We start from the raw sequence: 19,362 nt of genomic DNA, 5'->3' as shown, positions 1-19,362 counted from the left end.
TTTTGGAGCTAAAACGCCTTCTTATACATGGTGATTTTTTGGGGGCTAAAAAAGCCTTCCTATACATGTTGGATGTTTCGGGCTAAAAACATTCTTTTAAAATGACGCGGCGGGGCAGATTCGGCCCCCAGCCCTCAGCTTGGACACCGGCGCTTTGTCGCTTTTGCGAGCATCTCTTGTGGGGCAGCCAACAAATCCATCAAGCGGCATCAGAAGCGGCGGTCCGATGAAAATCTCACCTGTTCTCGCAGTAGACGATCTTGAGGTCCATGTTGACGCGCGTGACAAACATTTGACAGTCGATGCGCACCTCGCTGATGGTGGGCGGGGGCAGGGCGTGCGCCACCACCACCATGCCCATCACCCGGTTGGGCGCCGAGCGGCCGTGCGGCAGCGCCATGCGGATGCGCAGGCGACCCGTCGCGTGGATCACCTGAGGCACAAATTGGAGGTCGGCGCGGGGGCTAAACGGCGCCGCGAGACGCCGCGTCACCTTGTATCCCGACGACTTGATGTGGACGCCCCTTTTGGTGAGCGTGGACTTCATTCGGATGAAGAAGGAACGCTCCAGACAGTCGGTCGACGGGACGCCGCCGACGCTCGATTCCGCTGCAAAGACAACAGCGTCGAGTCAATGCCAGAGCTGGCGAGCTGGCGAGCTATTAGCTATCTGTTAGCTGCCTAGCTAGATGGCTAGCTATCCAGCTGGCTATGTATTAGCTATATCTAGCTATCTGGCTGGCTGGGTAGCTATCTACGAACTATCTAATGGCTATCTAGCTGGCTGGGTAGCGATCTATCCAGCTATCTATTAGCTATCGAGCTGCCTAGCTAGCTAGCTATCAGCTATCTGGTCGTTTTGTTGGAGTAAAAACACTTGACTCTATACATGGTCATTTTTTCATGCCAAAAACGCCTTACAATAGCTACATGGTCATTTTTTGGGGGCTAAAAACGCCTTACTCTACATGTTTTTTTTGGGGGCTAAAATGCTTTATACACGTCTGTGTAAGCTCTCAGTCGTACAGGAGTGGTCCATCCATCGATGAAAAGGTTTCTTCAGCCGTCATCTTTACTTCTCTGAAGGTGTCGGACGTTTCGCGTCTTATCCAAGAAACTTTGTCAGCAAACTAAAGTCTTACTGGTAGTTGAGGTTTGCCCCACTTCCACCGCTATCACCTCATCAGTATTACTAATGTGGCCTAAGCAGGCTATTGTATGAAGGATCCAAATTGAAGCTCACCAAACCGCTTTCATGAAGATTTAGTTGTTGAGCTTCAATTTGGATGGTTGGAACGTGACTTTTCTTCAAAGAACGAGCGCGCCGTTTCTCTGATAATGAATGGCGCTTCCGCATAGCATCGATAAGCGCAATTGCTAACGGCAGCCGAGCGACAAGCGTTAGCGTAGCCCGTCGCTACGTCACTCTCACAACTTGAGTTGCTTGCACAAAGTGTGTACGGCGATGGGGGGGCGGGGCGCCGCATCTCCCCCGCCGTCAAGCAAAGAGCGGCAGATGTAATTAGCGCGGCGTCTCGGCGGAGCGCCGCCGCCGGCGAGGCAATCTGAGGCGTGTTTGAACGTCCTGATGAAGTGACGTCCTCGTGCGGCCACATCAAGTCGCTTTGTTTAATTTGCAAATGGATTCGCCTCTAATTCTCAAATTATCGGCGCCGGCGTGAGAAGCTTTGCCAGGTGAAAAGTCTGCCAGCTGCCGCCGCAGGAATGCTAACGGGCGGCGGCGCTCAATTTGCATCCCGCGAGGACGCCGCTGCCCGCACCTTCCTTCACCCTGGTCACCCCTCCTTCTTTTTCTCTTGGCCGAGAGACGGCGACGGTGACGCACGCCTACCTGGCTCGGGCGTCTCGGGGCGCGGCGACGCAGAGGACGCGGACGAGGCGGCGTCCTCGTTGGCGGCGCCCGGGCACAGCGCCGACGACGGCCCCCGTCCCGGCGGCGCCCGCATGCCCAGCTGCTCGGCCATTTCCGGGTGGTCGCCCGGGTGCACGTAGTCAAACACGCTGCTGCCCGTCAGCTCCACCTGAGGGGGGAACGCAAAACAAACGCCCCCTGAAAATCAAACATGGCGGCAAGTAAAACAACAACAACAACAACAACAATAATAATAATAATAATAATAATAATAATAATAATAATAATAATAATAATAATAATACATTTAAAAGGCTTTCAAAACTCTCAAAGTCGCTTTTACAGTCACAGGATCAGTTTTTCTGTGGGTGAGCAGCAGCAGCCACATGCACCAGCGTTCACTCAACCCGGAAGTAACTCAAATAAATAGAAAGCTAGCTAGACAGCTAATAGATTGCTAGATAGCTGATATGTTTCCTGACTCAAACAGCGAGCTGGCTAGCTAAGTAGATAGATAGCTAATAGATTAGTCCCACAAGGGGGAAATTTGCATTATTAGCTAGCTAGCTAGCTAGCTCTAATCCAATTCAAAATTACTCTCTCACAATCAGGAAAGTCAATCTTGCCTGGGAAAAAAAGTTTCCCATCCTACGACATTTGATTTAAAGGACAAGCGACGTCTCCGGACAAGTTGTGTCCATAATTTGTAAAATGGCTTCAAATGACTTCTACTGAGCGTATTTTAAAAAGATTCCATCGCATATAGCTAGCTATATTTTACGTTTTAAGACTCGCGCTGAACATTCAGGAAGTCTTGTTTTGGAGTTGGTGACGAGTCCTCATGTGACGTCATGAAAGGACACCCCCCCCGACTGACAAAAAGACACATTGTAGCAGTCCTTCATCACGTCAATGTACAGTAAAGTCTCGTTATATCGATATTCTCGGGAGTTAGAAAAAAATGTCGATATATCCGATCCTGCGCCGAACTGCATTAACAAAAGCCGCCAAAAGAGGGCAGTCAAGCGCCATATAAGAAACGGAGCTGGCCATATGAGCTCGCCATTTTGTGCCTCTATTTTTTTTGGGGTGAGAGATGTTCCCCCAATGTTGCCTCAAAATGGTACATTTAATCGATTTCAAACATGTAGGATGTGTAACAAGAAAGCATATTATCCGAATCTGAATTAAGCCATTGTTTGGATTCACACGCAATGCAAGACGTCTTGACGTGAAGTCATTTTTATTGGTGTTTTGCATTTGAATAAAAAGTGGCATCGGTTGTCCTTTAATACACAGTATGGAATGTTAATAATTTTCAAAATCATCGCGCTTCAGCAGACAAAACAAGAAACATTGTTGCAAAAAACGATTGCATTCATATACAGTACAGTGGGCATGTACATAACACAACAGGGAAAGTGCAACGCTTACATCTTACTGTATTATGTATACAATTTAAAAAAAGTCATCAATCTTCTTCTGCTTCCCATTTTTACCTTTTAACACAAACACTTCAATCTCGTCCGCTACACACGAGCTAGCGTCTGAAAATGAAAATGGCGTCTGCTACGCGGGAGCTGCTCACGTAACCAACTCACGTGACCAAGTCACGTGACCAGGTCGACCAATGGCGCGACCGATGGCGTGTATTGATATAAACATAGCAAAATGGCCGGCGGGAGATGAAAAAGAGCACCGTAGTAACCGGATTATCGTACTAAACGGAACTAATGATACATAAAAAGACTAGAAATGTGCACGGGAAATGAAAATAGTGTCGTGATAAGCAGTATTATCAATATAACCGATATCGATATAACGAGACTTTACTGTTTATCTGAAAACCTTGATGTTACATCCAAAAGCCGCCAGCAGAGGGAGTCCAAGCTCCATGAAAGGAATCTATCGGGCTGATTCATTCCTCACGGGAGCTGGTCGCCATTTTTGGGTGCGACATTCCCCCCTGCCCGCTTGCCTCAAAATGACACAGAATAAATTCTTTAATCGATTGCAAACATGTATGCTTTCCTCTTCAGAACTATTTGAATCGTATTCATAACTGGTTGTGTAACAATGGCTTCAGATTCTCCGAATCTGAAGCCATTGTTTGGATTCTCCAGCAATGCAAGACGTCTTGGGGTGACGCCACGAAGAAGGGGGCGGGACCTCCTGAAACTGGCCACTTACGCGTTCATTTTTTTTCCAGATTTTGGACACTTGAAGTCATTTTGATTGGTCTTCTGCATTTGACTAAAAATATCATACTGCGTGTTTTGGCTATTTTAGATGCTATAAACGTTTTTCTGATGTCAGTTAAAAAACAAAAAAGTGACGTCGGTTGTCCTTTAAGCGCCTTTCAAAGCTCTCAAGGTCACTTGACAGTCACAGGATCAGTTTTTCTGTGGGTGAGCAGTGGCAGTCACATGCGCCAGCGTTCACTGAACCCGGAAGTAACTCAAATAGATAGAAATCTCGCTATCTAGCTAACAGATAGCTAATAGATAGACCGTTAGCTAACTAGCTAGATAGCCATATCGTTAATAAATAGCGAGCTAGATAGCTAATAGATAGAAAATGGATAGCAAATAGATAGCCAGCTAGGTAGCTAACTAGATAGCATTTTTATGGCATAATTATATCCTCTTTGGTCCATTTTGAGCCGCGTTCAAAACAGGCCAGGCCCCCCCCCCCCCCCCCCGTTCACGGGGCAACCGCCATCTGAAGGTGTCATTTTGGGGGGACGGGGGTCACAAAAACCACTCTGGTGGGAGAATGTGGGCGGGAAGTCGGCCATTTTGCTTTGGGTCAACCAAAGTCAACAAAATGGCAAACAAAAGACCAAAGAAAAGCCATGGGCGGGGGGTCAACTTGAACAGCGACAGGACCCACGCTAGCCACTTAGATAGGTATGTAGCTAATAGCCAGATAGCTAGATAGTTAGTTAGCTAATACACTGTTGAATAAGGTCTATAGGTCGCGGTCGTAAGTACAGGTGGTCGTAAGTTGGATGTTACCTGTATTTATTCTTGTTTTCTTTTTTTTTTTTTTTTTTTTTTTGCATAGCCTTTCTTCTGGAACAGGGGTGTCAAAGTCATTTTTTGCCGCGGGCCACATTGTAGTTCTGGTTTCCTCTCGAGGGCCGTTATGAATTTGGGGAACCCATTAGAATGTTTAAATCCCTTCAAATATTACATATAGAGCACACAGCAAATTAATGAATAACTCGTTTTCAAATCTGAAGTCAAGAATAATGACTTTTATTGTGGTTGACATCCAAAAATATGACATTTTGGCTCAGATTTTAGCAATCATCATGGAATTTAACACGTTTGATTTGCTTTCGCGGGCCGAAAAAAATGATGTGGTGGGCCGGATTTGGCCCGCGGGCCTTGACTTTGAAACCTGTGTTCTGGAACAATCGACAAAAAGTTTGGATTTGGATTTGGATTTGCTGAGTATTCATGAGCCGGACGCAAACAGCGACAGGACCCCCTCCGCACCCCCCCACCGGCCCCCTTTGGCTCGGAGGCAAACGGCTCCTCCTTTGCGTCGACTGCAATATTATGGGATGCCTGCCAGCTTGCTGCGACAGACGGACGACGATGAATTTCTTTTGACGCGCCGACTAAACAGACACTCTGCTTGTCAGACGCTCAAAAGATGACGGATGAAGGTGGCCATATTGGTGGGGGCGGGGAAGGGGATGGAACGTGACGTACGAAAGCAAAGAAACGGCAGCCATGTTGCAAACGATCCCGTCGTGGGGGGAAAACATCGGAGGCCATTTTGGACCAAGTTGCCATTTTTTCAGCAAGTTGGAGTGGGGGGGGTGGTAACGGACACGTCGGACAGGTTTTTCCTCTTCCTTCACGACTCGAGGGGGGGGGGGGGGGCAGAGGTCATGCCGACGGTCATGCCGACGGCCGCCCGCACTTAAAGGACTTAAAGGACAACCGACACCCACGGACAAGTTGCATCCATAATTCGTCAAATGAATGTCAAGACGGCGCTGCGAGAGTGGCTGCCTTTACAGCAGCTCCTCTATTTTGTTGTTCTACTTTCATTCCTTTCATCATTTCTCCACTGCCAGACCAATAAAGGCTAATCCAATCCTCTTCTACTGAGCGCATTTGACCAAGATTCCAGCGCATGTCGCTAGTTTTGACCTTTTAAGACTCGCGCTGAATATTCAGGAAGTCTTGTTTTTCAGTTGATGATGATGCCCCGAAGTGACGTCACGAAAGGAACGCCCCTGACCGACAAAGCAACACACAATGCATTGTGGGTACTTTTTTTCGTCTAAAAACATGGCCAAATTACAAGGAAAACGACATCAATCTCTCTATTGTTTCTATTTAGAATTGTATTTTATTTATTGCATTCTATTTGTGATTGTATTTTATTTATTATTACCTATGCTTGTCTGTTACTGTAAAGTGTCCTTGAGAGCTGTGAAAGGTGCTTAAAATGTAATGTATTATTATTATTAATTTTGGTGGGCCTGAAATTCAGTTTTCAAGATGGTCGATCACATCCCTGTCCACCTTGGCTCATAGCTGCCCTGACACATTGATGACAATTCCCGCATAAACTGTCTGGCTGGCTATCTATTAGCTATCTGTTAGCTAGCTAGCGGACAAATTAGCCCATTTCATATACTGGACCAAGCGTCTTGTGCATTTTCTGGGCGCTACGTCGGAGTCCAGATCTCCTTCACCGGTTTCGTCGCTTGATACGGACGGACTTCTTGAAACGATGGCAAACATGCATGCTTTCCTCTTCAGAACTATTTGAATCATATTCATAACTGGATGAGTAACAAGAAAGGATCTTTTTCCCAATCTGAAGCCATTGTTTTGATTCTGGAGCAAGGCAGTTTGTGAAGGAGTATCCTGGCGTGACATCACCAACAAGGGGGCGGGACTTTCTGAATCCGCCCAGTTACAAGCTCATTTTGTGGCAGTTTTGGGACACTTGAAGTCATTTTGATTGGTGCTTTGCATTAGACTCAAAGTCTCATCCAGCGTCTTTTGGCTCTTTTAGATGCCATCAAACCTTTTTCTGCTGTCAGTTAGGAAAGAAAGAAAAAAAATGGTGTCGCTTGTCCTTTAAGTCGCCATCAAAGTGCAAATCCTTTGCGGCGCCGCTACAAATCTCCCGCCGGATGCACGCGCTGTCACGGCTTGGAAACCTTTGGGAGGTTTTCTATTGAAAACTGCCGTCAATGACGACTCGTTTGCGATTGATTTCTCGACGGCTTTCTTTTGAACGCTCGTCAATGATGAACGTTTCTTGAAAGACAAAGTCAACAGTTTTGGAGGCTCAATCCAAAATGGCAACCCTTTCTCAAGGTTGCCCCCTCCGCCGGCCTGGCAGATCGCGAAGGGCGCACGTGACCTCCTCCGGGGTTTTGCTTGAAAGCGGGAGGGGGAGGTGGGGGGGGGGCGCCGTTGACCTTCTGCCGCTCATCGATCGAGCGCGTCAATAAAAATGATCGCTTTCATTAGCATCCGACGCGCCTCATTAGCATTCGCCGTCCACTCTCGGTATTCGCTCCACAGCGTCGCCGCCGCCCCAGACGGCGAGCGGAAAAATGCCAGGCGCTCTTTGACTTTGGGCCAGGGGGGGTGGGGGGGGGGGTCAAAGGTCAAGCATTTGCAACTTTCGTGGGCGTAGAAAAGGAGTTTTGGAAAAGCGGGTATTGAAATGCGGGGCGCGCGGACAAGGTCGGCCGCCGCCCCCCCGCGCAAGAAGCGCCGAGCGGGGACGGAGCGGCGCGACTTCCCCCGCGCCGAGATTGCCGCGCGCTTCAGCAATTTGACCCCCGCGACACCCGCCGCCATTTCAACAAAGGCGCGGACGGCGCAACCGCAGAACCAAGGCGCTTTGGTTCAATTCCCAGACTGCCTTGGGAGCAAAGGTCGCCCCGACGGAGCAAAAAAGCGCCACAAAGACAAACGGGGGGGGGGGGGTGGTGGGGGGCGTGCGCTTGGCCCGTCCGGACGGCGTGGACTCACCTGCGAGAGTCCCAAGTAGATGGAGACGGTCTCCGAGATGTACAGGAAGCGGCCTTCCTCGTTCAGCGCAAAGACGAAAGCGTCCAGGGACTGACAAACAAAGACAAGCACAGGACAGGACAAGGCTCCGCATCAATCCACAGAAGCCAACTTTGTGCGCGTGCGCTAGCATGCTAACGCCACAACCGTGCGATAATAAGAATACATTTGATTTATAAGCGCCTTTCAAAACTCTCAAGGTCACTTTACAGTCACAGGATACATTTTTTTTTTTTTGTGGGTGAGCAGCGGCAGGCACACGTGCCAGCGTTCACTCAACCCGGAAGTAAATAGATAGAAAGCTAGCTAGCCAGCTAATAGATAGATGCAGGCGTAGAATGGCCCGGTAGTCGAGTGGTTAGCACACCGGCTTCACAGTGCAGAGGTCGCCGGTTGGCATCCCGGTCCGGCCTCCCTGTGTGGAGTTTACATGTTCTCCCCGGACCCGCGTGGGCTTTCTCCGGGTCCTCCGGTTTCCTCCCACACTCCAAAAACATGCATGGCAGGCAGATTGACCACTCCAAATTGTCCCTAGGTGTGAGTGTGAGAGTGACTGTTGTATGTCTTTGTGTGCCCTGCGATTGGCTGGCAATCAATTCAGGGTGTCCCCCGCCTCGTGCCCAAAGACAGCTGAGATAGGCTCCAGCACCCCCCGCGACCCTAATGAGGAAGAAGCGGCACGGAAAATGAGATGAGATGAGATGAGATGAGGCGTAGAATTAAAATAGTAAAAATAAGGTCTATAGGTCGCGGTCGTAAGTACAGGTGGTCGTAAGTTGGATGTTACCTGTATTTATTTATTATTATTATTTTGCATAGCCTTTCTTCTGGAACAATCGACAAAAAGTTTGGATTTGCCGCCCGGCGGCTCTGCTGAATATTCATGAGGCGGACGCCGGCATGGGCTCAACGGACCAATCAGATGCGAGCGAGCGAGCGAGCGAGCAGGCGGCGGATCCTCAATCCGCTGACCTCGCCTGTCAGACGCGATATTGTTTCCAAGGTCCGCCGCTTGTTCACCCCCCCCCCCCTTCTCCCCGATTTGCATATTAATAACATGCACACACGCGCACGCACACACTCGCACCAGGCCTCCAGGAATGCGTGTGTGTGTGTGCGTGTGTGTGTGTGTGTGTGTGTGTGTGTGTGTGTAAAACCAACGGACCAGAGGAGACACACACACACGCACACACACACACACACACACACACACACACACACACACACACACACACACACACACACACACATGGAAGTTTTTTCCCCAAAAAAGACACAAAGCAACAAAAGAAAAGATGGCGCCGCACGCATTCCGCTGTCTCGCCACACCCGCGCGACACCCGCGCGCGCGTGCGCCACCAGAGCCAAATCACAGAGGCTCTGACGGCCTACAAGTAATTATGCTAATTGCCTGGATGCCCTTGCCTTTATTTATGCACGGCTGCAAAGATAAATAAAAGGAAATTGCTTTGGATCTAACTGTATTCATTTCAGCATGCTAACGAGAACGCTAAGGCCGCGCGCTAGCAAGCGGGGGGGGGGGGGGGGGGTGCGCACATTTGTTTACCCTTCACAAATTCCGCAGGTAATTGCAATTTGGATTGGACATTTCTTTCTTTCATTTGTGTGTGTGTGTGTGTGTGTCTGCACGTGTGTGTTGCGTGACTAGCGCGTCTGCGCGCTAGTCAATCGCTTTGTCTGCCTATTAGGCAGAATGAAAATGTCGAAAAGTCCCTTTTGCACGCACAAAAGCCTCCTTTCTAACGCGCTCACACACACACACACACACACACACACATTCCTGTTCCAATGGTTTTGTGAGGACCACCGTTGCTGATAAGTTTCGAGAAGAACTAGCGTTCCATTTGAACCCTAAATGTCACCCCGTTTCCCACTTCAACTTGTTTAAAAACAAAGCTTTTTCCTCTCATTGAACACGCACACACACACACACACACAGAGAGTAAAAAGTGTGTATCAAATACACACGAAAAAAATCATTTTGGATGAATTTGTGAGGACCTCTCTGAAACTTTAACAGATGGATACATAGACCCCTAAATGCCCGTAAAACTTGTGAGAACCGGCCAAAAGGTCCTCACTTGTCAAAAATGTCCTCACCACGTAGTTGTGGTCCTCACAAGAGTAGTCATATTTTTTCTTGTTGTCGAGTGGTGTTTTTTTCCAGCGTCCTCCAGTTTGTCTAGTTTTTGTGACTGGCATTTTGCTCAGTCCGGTCCGCGGCCGCCCCCCTTCCCCCCAAAGTCCGCAGAACACAATCAAGTCCGCCAGGTGGGCGTTTTGAGGAAACAAAAGCTGCGAATGATGGCGGCAACGCAAGATGGCCGCCCTCCGACTTGAGCCGTGAATCCGAATCATCTTTATTGGCAAGTACGTATGTCGAACACACAAGGAATTTGTCTCCGGTAGAACGCTCTGCACTAGTAGCGTCAGAAGAAAAATGGCAAAAAGGCACTATACACTTCTATTTGGGTTACTGTTTAAAGAGTTCACGGCGACCGACGGGGGAACGAAGCTGTTTCAATGTCTTTGGTGAATGACGACGGCAACGCAAGATGGCCGCCCTCCGACTTGGGCCGCAAAGGGCCCAAGTCGCTTCCTCGTCTTGCCGACGGACTTCCTGCGGAGCCCCAGGACGTTGCCGTTCACGGGAAGGACTTTGCGTTCTGTCGACTTCCTGTCCATCCGCAAAGGTCACCTCCTGCCAAAAGGGCAACTCGCTACAGATTGGCGGCGGGGCGATCGGGATGAGGTCATCGATTGGCGGGGAGGGCCAAGTGAGGCGAGAGCGCCAGGGACTCGGAAAAGGTCAACGCGTCAATCGTGCCCGGATGGCGGAGGCGGGCGAGGCGGGCGAGGCGGACGCTCGGGCTCGGGCAAAGCGGCCGGACGTTGGTCAATAATCCTCCTCGTCGTCGCCTGGATGAAGACTCCGCGATCAATTCGCCGCTTGCGATCGAGTTGCCGCGGAGACGGCAGATGACATCATCAATGAGGGAAAATTCCAATCGTGTCCGCCGCCGCTTCAACGCGGGCGGAGACGAGACCGGGAAGCTTCCCCGACGGCCGCCGCGAAAAGCCACGTTGGCATTAGCGCGGCGCCGGCCGGTCACGTGACGGCGGGTGGCTTGTCAAAGTCGTTGCCATGGTGACCATGTCAAATGCTCTCCTGACGGACGCTTGCGACGGACAAGGACATCCGACGAGCATCGAGACGTTAGCATAGCATGTCCTGATGGTCCTGATCAGTTTTTCTGTGGGTGAGCAGCGGAAGCCTCGTGCGCCAGCATTTACTCAACCCGGAAGTAACTCAAAAAGATAGCAAGCTATCTAGATAGCTATTAGTTAGTTCATAGATAGCTGCTAATTGTCATGAGCCAGTTGACAGCGGGGCGGGGCCTCCGTTCCCGCCGCTCGCCAGCTGCTGTCAATTCCCTCCTCATTAACTGTGGACATTTAAACCCGACGCTGGCATCCACCCAGCGTCGGAAGATACTTCGCCTTACGCCAAGCTAGTACGTGGAACTTGTTACCAGTACGTTATTTGCTTCGCCCGAGGAATGATTTTAGCCACGAACGCGTTTGTTGTTTGCACCGCGTCGTAGGTTGTTTTGCACCCTCGTGTGCCACTTTATTTTCTTGGTTAGTGTGGTTGGGTGGATTGCCGCCACTCACCCACTAACATTGTCAGTTGTCATTTTGAGTTTGTTTCACGAGTTGTTACCGGGTCCGCGTATTTTCGGACCCGCGCTTTATGTTAATAAATCCTTTGCCGGTACCCACGCCTCTGTCCTGCTCTACGATCCACCGCCTATACCACACGTTCCTGCTCGCCAGCTGCCACTGTCGCCGCCGGAGCGTGACACTAATATGTTTCCTGACTGAAATAGCTGGTTAGCCAGCTATATACAGTAAAGTCTCGTTATATCGATATGGGATATATCGATAGTCCCGGTTATATCGATATTTTTTCGGACTCCCTTGAATATCGATATAACGAGACTTTACTGTAGTTAACTGCCAGCTAGATAGATGGCTAATAGCAAGCGAGACAGCAAGATAGCTAGCTAATAGCAAGCTAGATTATTATAGTTTGGACTTTTTTAACGTAGTGGCTTTGTTATTTCATCTTAAATTGTATCTTTGGGTGTTGTAAACGATGAGCGTGTTGCTTGTCAGGTGGTGTGTTGAGGCCACGCCCTCTTTGTTAGCGATGATGATGATGATGATGATTCTTAGCGAAAACGTCAAGCGTTTTGATAGATGCCGATCATGACCCTGCCCCACCCACATTTTTTTAATTTTACTTCCCACAAAAAAATCCATGTTCGGTTTATTTGCTATCTAGCTGGCTACCTAGCTAGCTATCTATTAGCTATATACGTACCTATCTAGCTGGCTATCTCTGTGACTAGCTAGCTATGTAGCTCACTAGCTGTATATCTTTCTAGTTGCATGGCTAGCTATCTAGCTGGCTAGCTATTGGCTATCTATTAGCGAGCTAGTTAGTTTTCTACCCATATGAGTTACTTTCGTGTTGAGTGAACGCTGGCGCGTGTGGCTGCCGCTGCTCACCCACAAAAAAAAATTGTCTTGTGACTGTAAAGTGACCTTGAGAGTTTTGAAAGGCGCTTAGAAATGAAATATATGATTATTATTTTAATTAAAATAAAGAATATCCAGGAGGAGGCGGACGGGCGGCGCCACAGAAAGGAGGGAGGCGGGCCACACCTTGCCAGCTGCCGCGCTGTCCGTCACGCTACTTTCCCCGCCCCCCTTTCTCCCGCCTCCCCCCAAGAAAGGTGGCGGGGGACAACATGACACCGTGAGAGCGAGACGCTCGGGAGGAATCAAGGCCAAAACGACAGACGACCGCCGTGAAAGTGTGTGTGTGTGTGTGTGTGAGGACACACACACACACACACACACACGAATCCCTCGTCATCTTGCATGTGACACTTGAAGCTCTCGTCCGCTTGCTCACGACCTTCTAATAGAATTATTCGACTAAACCGGCTTTTTCTGTCACGTGTGTGTGTGTGTGTGTGTGTGTGTGTGTGTGTGTGTGTGTGTGTGTGTGTGTGTGTGTGTGTGTGTGTGTGTGTGTGTGTGACTGGATGGAAGATTCTGACCAGGGTATTGAAATTGGAATATGCATACATTTCAGTGCAATACTTGTTGAACTCACACACACACACACACACACACACACACACACACACACACACACACACACACACACACACACACACACACACACACACACACACACACATGCGCGCGCACACACACACACATACAAACAAATAAACAAACAGAAACAACACACATCCATAGACTCACACACACAGACACACAAACAAACAAACACAGATTCATAGACACACATATAAACAAAAACACACATCCATAGACACACACACAAAACAAATAGAAACATGCACATACACACACACACACACACACACACACACACACACACACGAGTGGTTGATCAAAAGGACATGAATGCGAATTGCCAAATCTGTGAATGAATGTCATTGTAGTGGCACTCTTTCATCGTCTGCTTCATGTCACAAAGAGGGTACAGCAAGTGCTGAAGAATGAATGACTCTGTGTGTCTTTGTGTTGTCATATTATTTGTTATTTAGTTGTTTGTTTGTTTTGACTTCAAGATGGCCGCCGCAAGAGTGGCTGCTTTTCCAGCAGCTCCTCTATTTTGTTTTTCTACTTCTTTGTTTCCTTTCATCACTTTGCTGCTGTGAAATGTCCATTTCTCCACTGCCAGACCAATAAAGGCACATCCAATCCAATCCAGTAAAATGGGATGGAAAAATGAAATTTGGGAAAAAATGAGCATGAGAAAAAGCAAAATAGCTGATGAATCGGGAAGAAATATTAGAAGAAGAATTGATTGGGTGAGGCAATAAATAAGAATGAAAATGAGCTTCCCAATTGACGCTCCTTCGACAAATGACAAAAAAAGCAAAGAAGGTAAACGAGGGAGACTAAACAAATTATATCAATAAAAAAAGACATGGCAGGGATCATACTAATGTGCAGTCCCTAAAAGCTAGCAAGCACTCATTTGACGACAGTGAGGTTAAAATCTTAGCGAAAGAAAAGAGATGCTTTGAAAAGGAAGTCAAAGAAGCTATTGTCAGAAAACAGCAAAACCCTTCACTAAATCGCCACGGTGGGGTGAGGTTTCATTTGGATCATTTTTACAACAGACTTCTTAGACCACATACGCTTAGTTATGCTGATGAGGCGATACCAGAGCAAATGGGGCAATGAGGCCAGTCGTAGACCCCATAATCAGGCAGGACAATAGAAGTAATCAGTGTAGCATCAGGGAATAGTCCTCTGCTCCCCCCAACCTGAGAGCAGAGGTCTGGCACCGCCACGTCTGGATAGTAGGGATATGTATATAGAGGGCCGAAACTACCGGCAAATTTTAGTTGACTGACGAAGCCTCTCGGATGAGAAGCGAAACGACTGACACGTTGAAGGAAGTCCGGATGACGGCCGAAGAAAGCTTCCCATGGATGGAGCGCTCCTGTACCACTGAGCGCTTACACAGACGTAAGGTGGACAAAAGCACCCAAAAGAGCTCATTGGACGGTCACATGATCAGGAGCGCCTGCACGGAAACGTAAGCCTCCATAGATTAACCTTTGGGCGGGGGGGCGGCGGCGTCCCTGTCTGCAAATTGGCCTCATCAATCGTTGGCCTAATTGATTGCGAGAAGTTTGCGCATGACATTTGAAGAAGGCGAGCGAGGGAGGCGGCGTGATTCATCGCGCCCGTGCGCCGCGCTAATGAATGCCAGCCGCTCGCTTAGCAGCGCCGGACGGGGGGCGGGATTAAGCCCGTCGGACGGACGAGAGGAACCGCACTCAAGGTTCACCAGCCGCCCATGAAAACCGGAAGGCCGCATTTAACTCCTTCAATGGCAGACAAAATGTGGCCACGCCTGCGCCAGGGTTTTGCTCATTCTCACTCCAATTGCACGACCCGCGCAATCGGGACTTTTTGGCGGCAAAATCTTCCCACGAGCCAGTGAGATGTGAGAGCGGGCCGGACGAGGATGATGGACAGGTAGGTGGGCCCGCCCCTTTTTGGTGACACGGCGCCTACCTGCAGGATGTGGCTGCCCAGGTGCGGTTCAAAGACGTCCGAGGCCGACGCGCCGGGGCTCCTCCTCCTCTGGTCGCCGATAGCTGCACGTGCACACGCACGCACGCGCACATTGACACGCGTACACACGAGGAGAGAGAAAGCACAGGACAGGACAGAAGGAGACTGGTCAGACTGGGACACATTGAAACAGGCAAAGCCGCGCACACGCACACGCACACGCACACGTTGAGCCAGCCTGCCGTGACAAAGGACACATTGCACAGGACGAAGAAGAAGAAGAAGCAGTCAGGTCAGCGGTGCAGCAGCATTTGCCGCTTAGCCGCATGCTAAGCCACGCGAACGCCACAGTTGGCTGACGGCAGATCGCGCACATTCCACCGTGACGTCCCTGATCCACTGCTGAAAAGGACGCTTTGATCCACTCCCACTTTCATCTAGAACCGCTTCGTGTCACCAAGAGGGTACAGAAAATGCTGGAGAATGAATGGCTGTGTCCTTCTGTCATATTATTTGTTGTTAGTTGTTTTAACTTTGTTACTTCCGGAGTTGAGTGAACGCTGGCGCGTGTCTGCCGCTGCTCACCCGCAGAAAAAATATATCCTGCGACTATAAAGTGTCCTTGAGAGTTTTGAAAGGCGCTTAGAAACGTTTTTTTTTAAATTACAGTCAAGTCTCGTTATATCGATATCAGTTAGATTGATAACACTGCTTATTACGACACTATTTTCATTTCCCGTGCACATTTCTAGTCTTTTTATGTATCATTAGTGCCATTTAGTACGATAATCCGGTTACTACGGTGCTCTTTTTCATTTCCCGCCGGCCATTTTGCTATGTTTATATCCATACAAAAGATACTTAAGATGAATCGATATTTGCTTAGGGGTTTCTACACAGTGCCACCATTATCGAAATCTGTATCAGGCGCGCCGTTGGTCGACTTGGTCACGTGACCAGATCACGTGACTTGGTCACGTGTCTTGCGCAGTGTAGCGGACGGCATTTTCGACCATTTACAACCATGGCGAAACGAAAGAATTGTGAGCTGGGAAGGAAATACAAGGCAATCGTGGCTGTGGAGGACAATCCAACAAGCAAATCCGAAAGAGTTTGACATGACGCGCAGCACAATACTTCATCCACGGAAGTCATGTAAACGTTGCAGTTTTGGTTTTTCATCCATGTATTTAATTGTGATGCATTCTGATATCTTTATCGCTTGCTACAATCACAGTTTTTCATGTTTGGACATGCTGCCGTTCGTGCTTTCGTGTCAATAGAACAACAAGAGGATTTTTTTTTTGCATTGTTGCATTTTTGAAAGGAAATAGTCATTAAAAAAGTGTAAAGATGTTTTTATTTGATGCACAAGTTTATTTTTCACTTCACTCCTGTACAAAAAGCATGCTAGATACACAATCCATGAAGCCAATGATAAAATGACATGCCATATCAAAGATCCCCCATTAACGTGTTGCTCCCACCCCCCCTTTTAATGCAGTTCGCCGCAGGACGCATAAAGCAATAATACGGTTATATCGACATTTTTTCCGACTCCCGAGAATATCGATATAACGAGACTTTACTGTATTGTTATTATTATTGTGGCGCTAAACGCGTCGTCATGGACGTCATTTCAGGGGGCGGGGGGGAGGGGGGTTCGAGGGTCACGTGCGCACTCATCGCCCCGGGTGCTTGTGAGCTCCCTCCAGAGCTCATTAGGCCAAATTTAAGCACCCCCCCCCCCCACTTTCTTCATCCCAGCGTCCATGCAACTCGCCGCCATTGATGACGTCATCGCATTGGAAAGCGGGCCCCGCCCCCACCCATCGGGCGCACGTTTCATCTTCATCATCATCACCTTCATCCCAAAGAAGAAAAGTGCGCTAAAAGGCCCGGCGAGACTTGAACACGAGCAAAGAAAAGAAGAAAAGTCTGCAAATGAGAAAAGCCCCGCGGCCACGCTGGCGGCTACGCTGGCGGCGCTTTGCTGCCAGTGCGCGCCCGTGCGCATTGGGGCCCATCTCGCTTTCTCTGTGCACGCGTGTGCTAAAAAAAAAAACCCACCCCCCCAAAAAAAAAATACTGTTAGCATGACAAAGGAACAGTGTGTGTGTGTGTGTGTGTGTATGTGTGTGTGTGTGTGTGTGTGTGTGTGTGTGTGTGTGTGTGTGTGTGTGTGCGTCCGTCACCAAGACAACCAAAAGTTGCATTTCAAAGTCAAACTTGTTGCCTGTGTCCCTTGACGGAATGAGCGCTAGCATTAGCGCTACGTCCTTTAATAAATAAGCGCGCACACACACACGCAAAGCAAAGTGGACACACCTGGAAATGAAATACACACACACAGGAAGTGATGTCAGTGCGCTTCCTTCGAGCTGCTTAAAAAGTCATTAGCGACGCCGCGGGCGTTTAAATTGATTTGCTTTTAATTAGCCGACTTTTACAAGCGCTTTTGAAATGTCACGAGCCTTCACATTCATAATCCGCACATGTGACCACGCCCCACCCCCCAAACCAGCTAACGATGGGCTTTGCTAAGTTAGCAAAGCTTAGATCGACTCTGTCTCGCCATTCTTCCCCCCTTTTTTTTCTTCTCTCAAAAGTCATGGCGCTTGCGTTTGTGAGCAACAGGGGGGAGGCCCGCCAGGCCACGCCTCTGTCGACCATCAAGACATGGCGGGCGACGTTTGTGGACGACAAACGAACAGGACGCTTCCTCGCAAGCCGCTTGGTCGTCCCTTACAATCTTTTTTTTAAATCACACAGCGCCAAATGAAAAAAGAAAACAACAATAATAACAACCCCCAGTGTGTGTGTGTGTGTGCGATAAGCTATCTGGTACAGTGGAACGATGATGTATGATGCTCATCCCCTGCACAGCTCATATGGGAAACGCACACACACACACACACACACACACAGAGTGCAGAAACGATGTGGAGTTGATAAGAGCGCAATGAAAAGGACGAGCAAAGTCTGAAAAAGTCACCAGAGAACCAAAGTGACGCAAGAAGGCGGCGAGCGGCGGAAAACGCTCGCCGCCTTCATTTGGCGACGGCGTCCCCCCTCCTGCGCTTTGTCGTCTTTTCAAGAACATCAAAGTGGTTTCTCAGTGGGGGCGGGGGGCGGCAAGAGGGGGCTCATTTGATGCTGAAAGAGGCAACGCCATCGCCGCGACAACAGAGCACCTCTTCAGCGACATTAAACTCAAAATGGCGGCCAGTCGCTGCAGGCGAGAAAGGTCAAAGGTCACCCTTTTGCACACCACAACAAGCAAGACGAGGGCAGGGGGAAAAAAAATCCTACTGGACCCTCCGCACCCTGATCACCACATTTTCCAGCTTGACTTTGGCCGTACGCCGCCATCGCTGCCGCGCGCCCAACCGGAGGCGTCATGGAGCTCACGTGGTGACCATTTCACACGCTAACGCTAACGCACATTGGCGACGACTGACCGTCAACACCAATCGGGGAAAAAAACATCCACCGTCAGTTTAAACGAAAGCGGGATGACGTGAAAAGACACGGACAAGAGCGGCAATACGCACGCACAATATTGCAAGCGACATTCTTTCCATGGATGGAAGTCAACAATAATAATAATCATCATCGTAATCCGTTTGATTTCTAAGCGCTTTTCAAAACTCTCAAGGTCACTTTACAGTCACAGGATACGTTTTTCTGTGGGTGAGCAGCGGCAGCCGCATGCGCCAGCGTTCACTCGACCCCAAAGTAACTCCAATAGATAGAAAGCTGTCCAGCTAGCAGCCAATAGATAGCTAATAACTAGCAAGCTAGATATCTAGCCAGCCAATGAGAAAGATATACAGCTAGCTAGCTACATAGCTAGCTAGATAGATATATAGCTAATAGATACCGTAGCCAGCTAGATAGCAAATAGACAGCAAATATAGGCTGGGGTTATGCACGACTTCTACATTGGAAAATGGAGTGGGTGATCTCAATGACACGCACGTGCACGTGCACACGCGTGTGTGTGTGTGTGTGTGTGTGTGTGTCACATTTTAGTGTCTGCTGCACTCCGCATGCATAATGAATGAGCAGGTGTCACACACATGCGGCCATTTTGCGAACGGCGCTCTCGATTCAAACTCGAAGCGGCCCGACGTTTCGGGTGGGGGGGGGTCTTAGGGGGGGTCACGCACGCGTGTGGGGATGCGGCAAAAGGTCAAAGTTGTTTGTGTGCAGCAGCAGATGTGGAGAGCGGCTGACAGCAAGTCAAAAGCCGCACGGCAAAACTGC

The 19,362-nt window shown here is 49.1% G+C and overlaps 1 protein-coding gene across 2 annotated transcripts in view; it reads right to left on the bottom strand.

The window, feature by feature from the left end:
* npas3 (neuronal PAS domain protein 3) overlaps positions 1-19,362 on the bottom strand; it is a 49,362-nt gene that overhangs the window by 10,947 nt on the left and 19,053 nt on the right. For both annotated transcript variants that reach the window (XM_089004861.1, XM_089004862.1), the window contains exons 4-8: positions 15,094-15,176; positions 7,894-7,983; positions 1,853-2,042; positions 494-609; positions 240-433 (exon numbers count right to left, since the gene is read on the bottom strand). In XM_089004861.1, the coding sequence (XP_088860987.1) occupies positions 240-433; positions 494-609; positions 1,853-2,042; positions 7,894-7,983; positions 15,094-15,176 (673 nt within the window). The remainder of the gene's footprint in view (positions 1-239; positions 434-493; positions 610-1,852; positions 2,043-7,893; positions 7,984-15,093; positions 15,177-19,362) is intronic.

The sequence above is a fragment of the Hippocampus bargibanti genome, linkage group LG09 (assembly GCF_051943395.1).
Source record: "Hippocampus bargibanti isolate YZ-2025 linkage group LG09, ASM5194339v1, whole genome shotgun sequence".
NCBI lineage: Eukaryota > Metazoa > Chordata > Actinopteri > Syngnathiformes > Syngnathidae > Hippocampus > Hippocampus bargibanti.
Note: the sequence above shows the minus strand (reverse complement) of the source record. Positions and strands in the feature narration are given on the sequence as shown.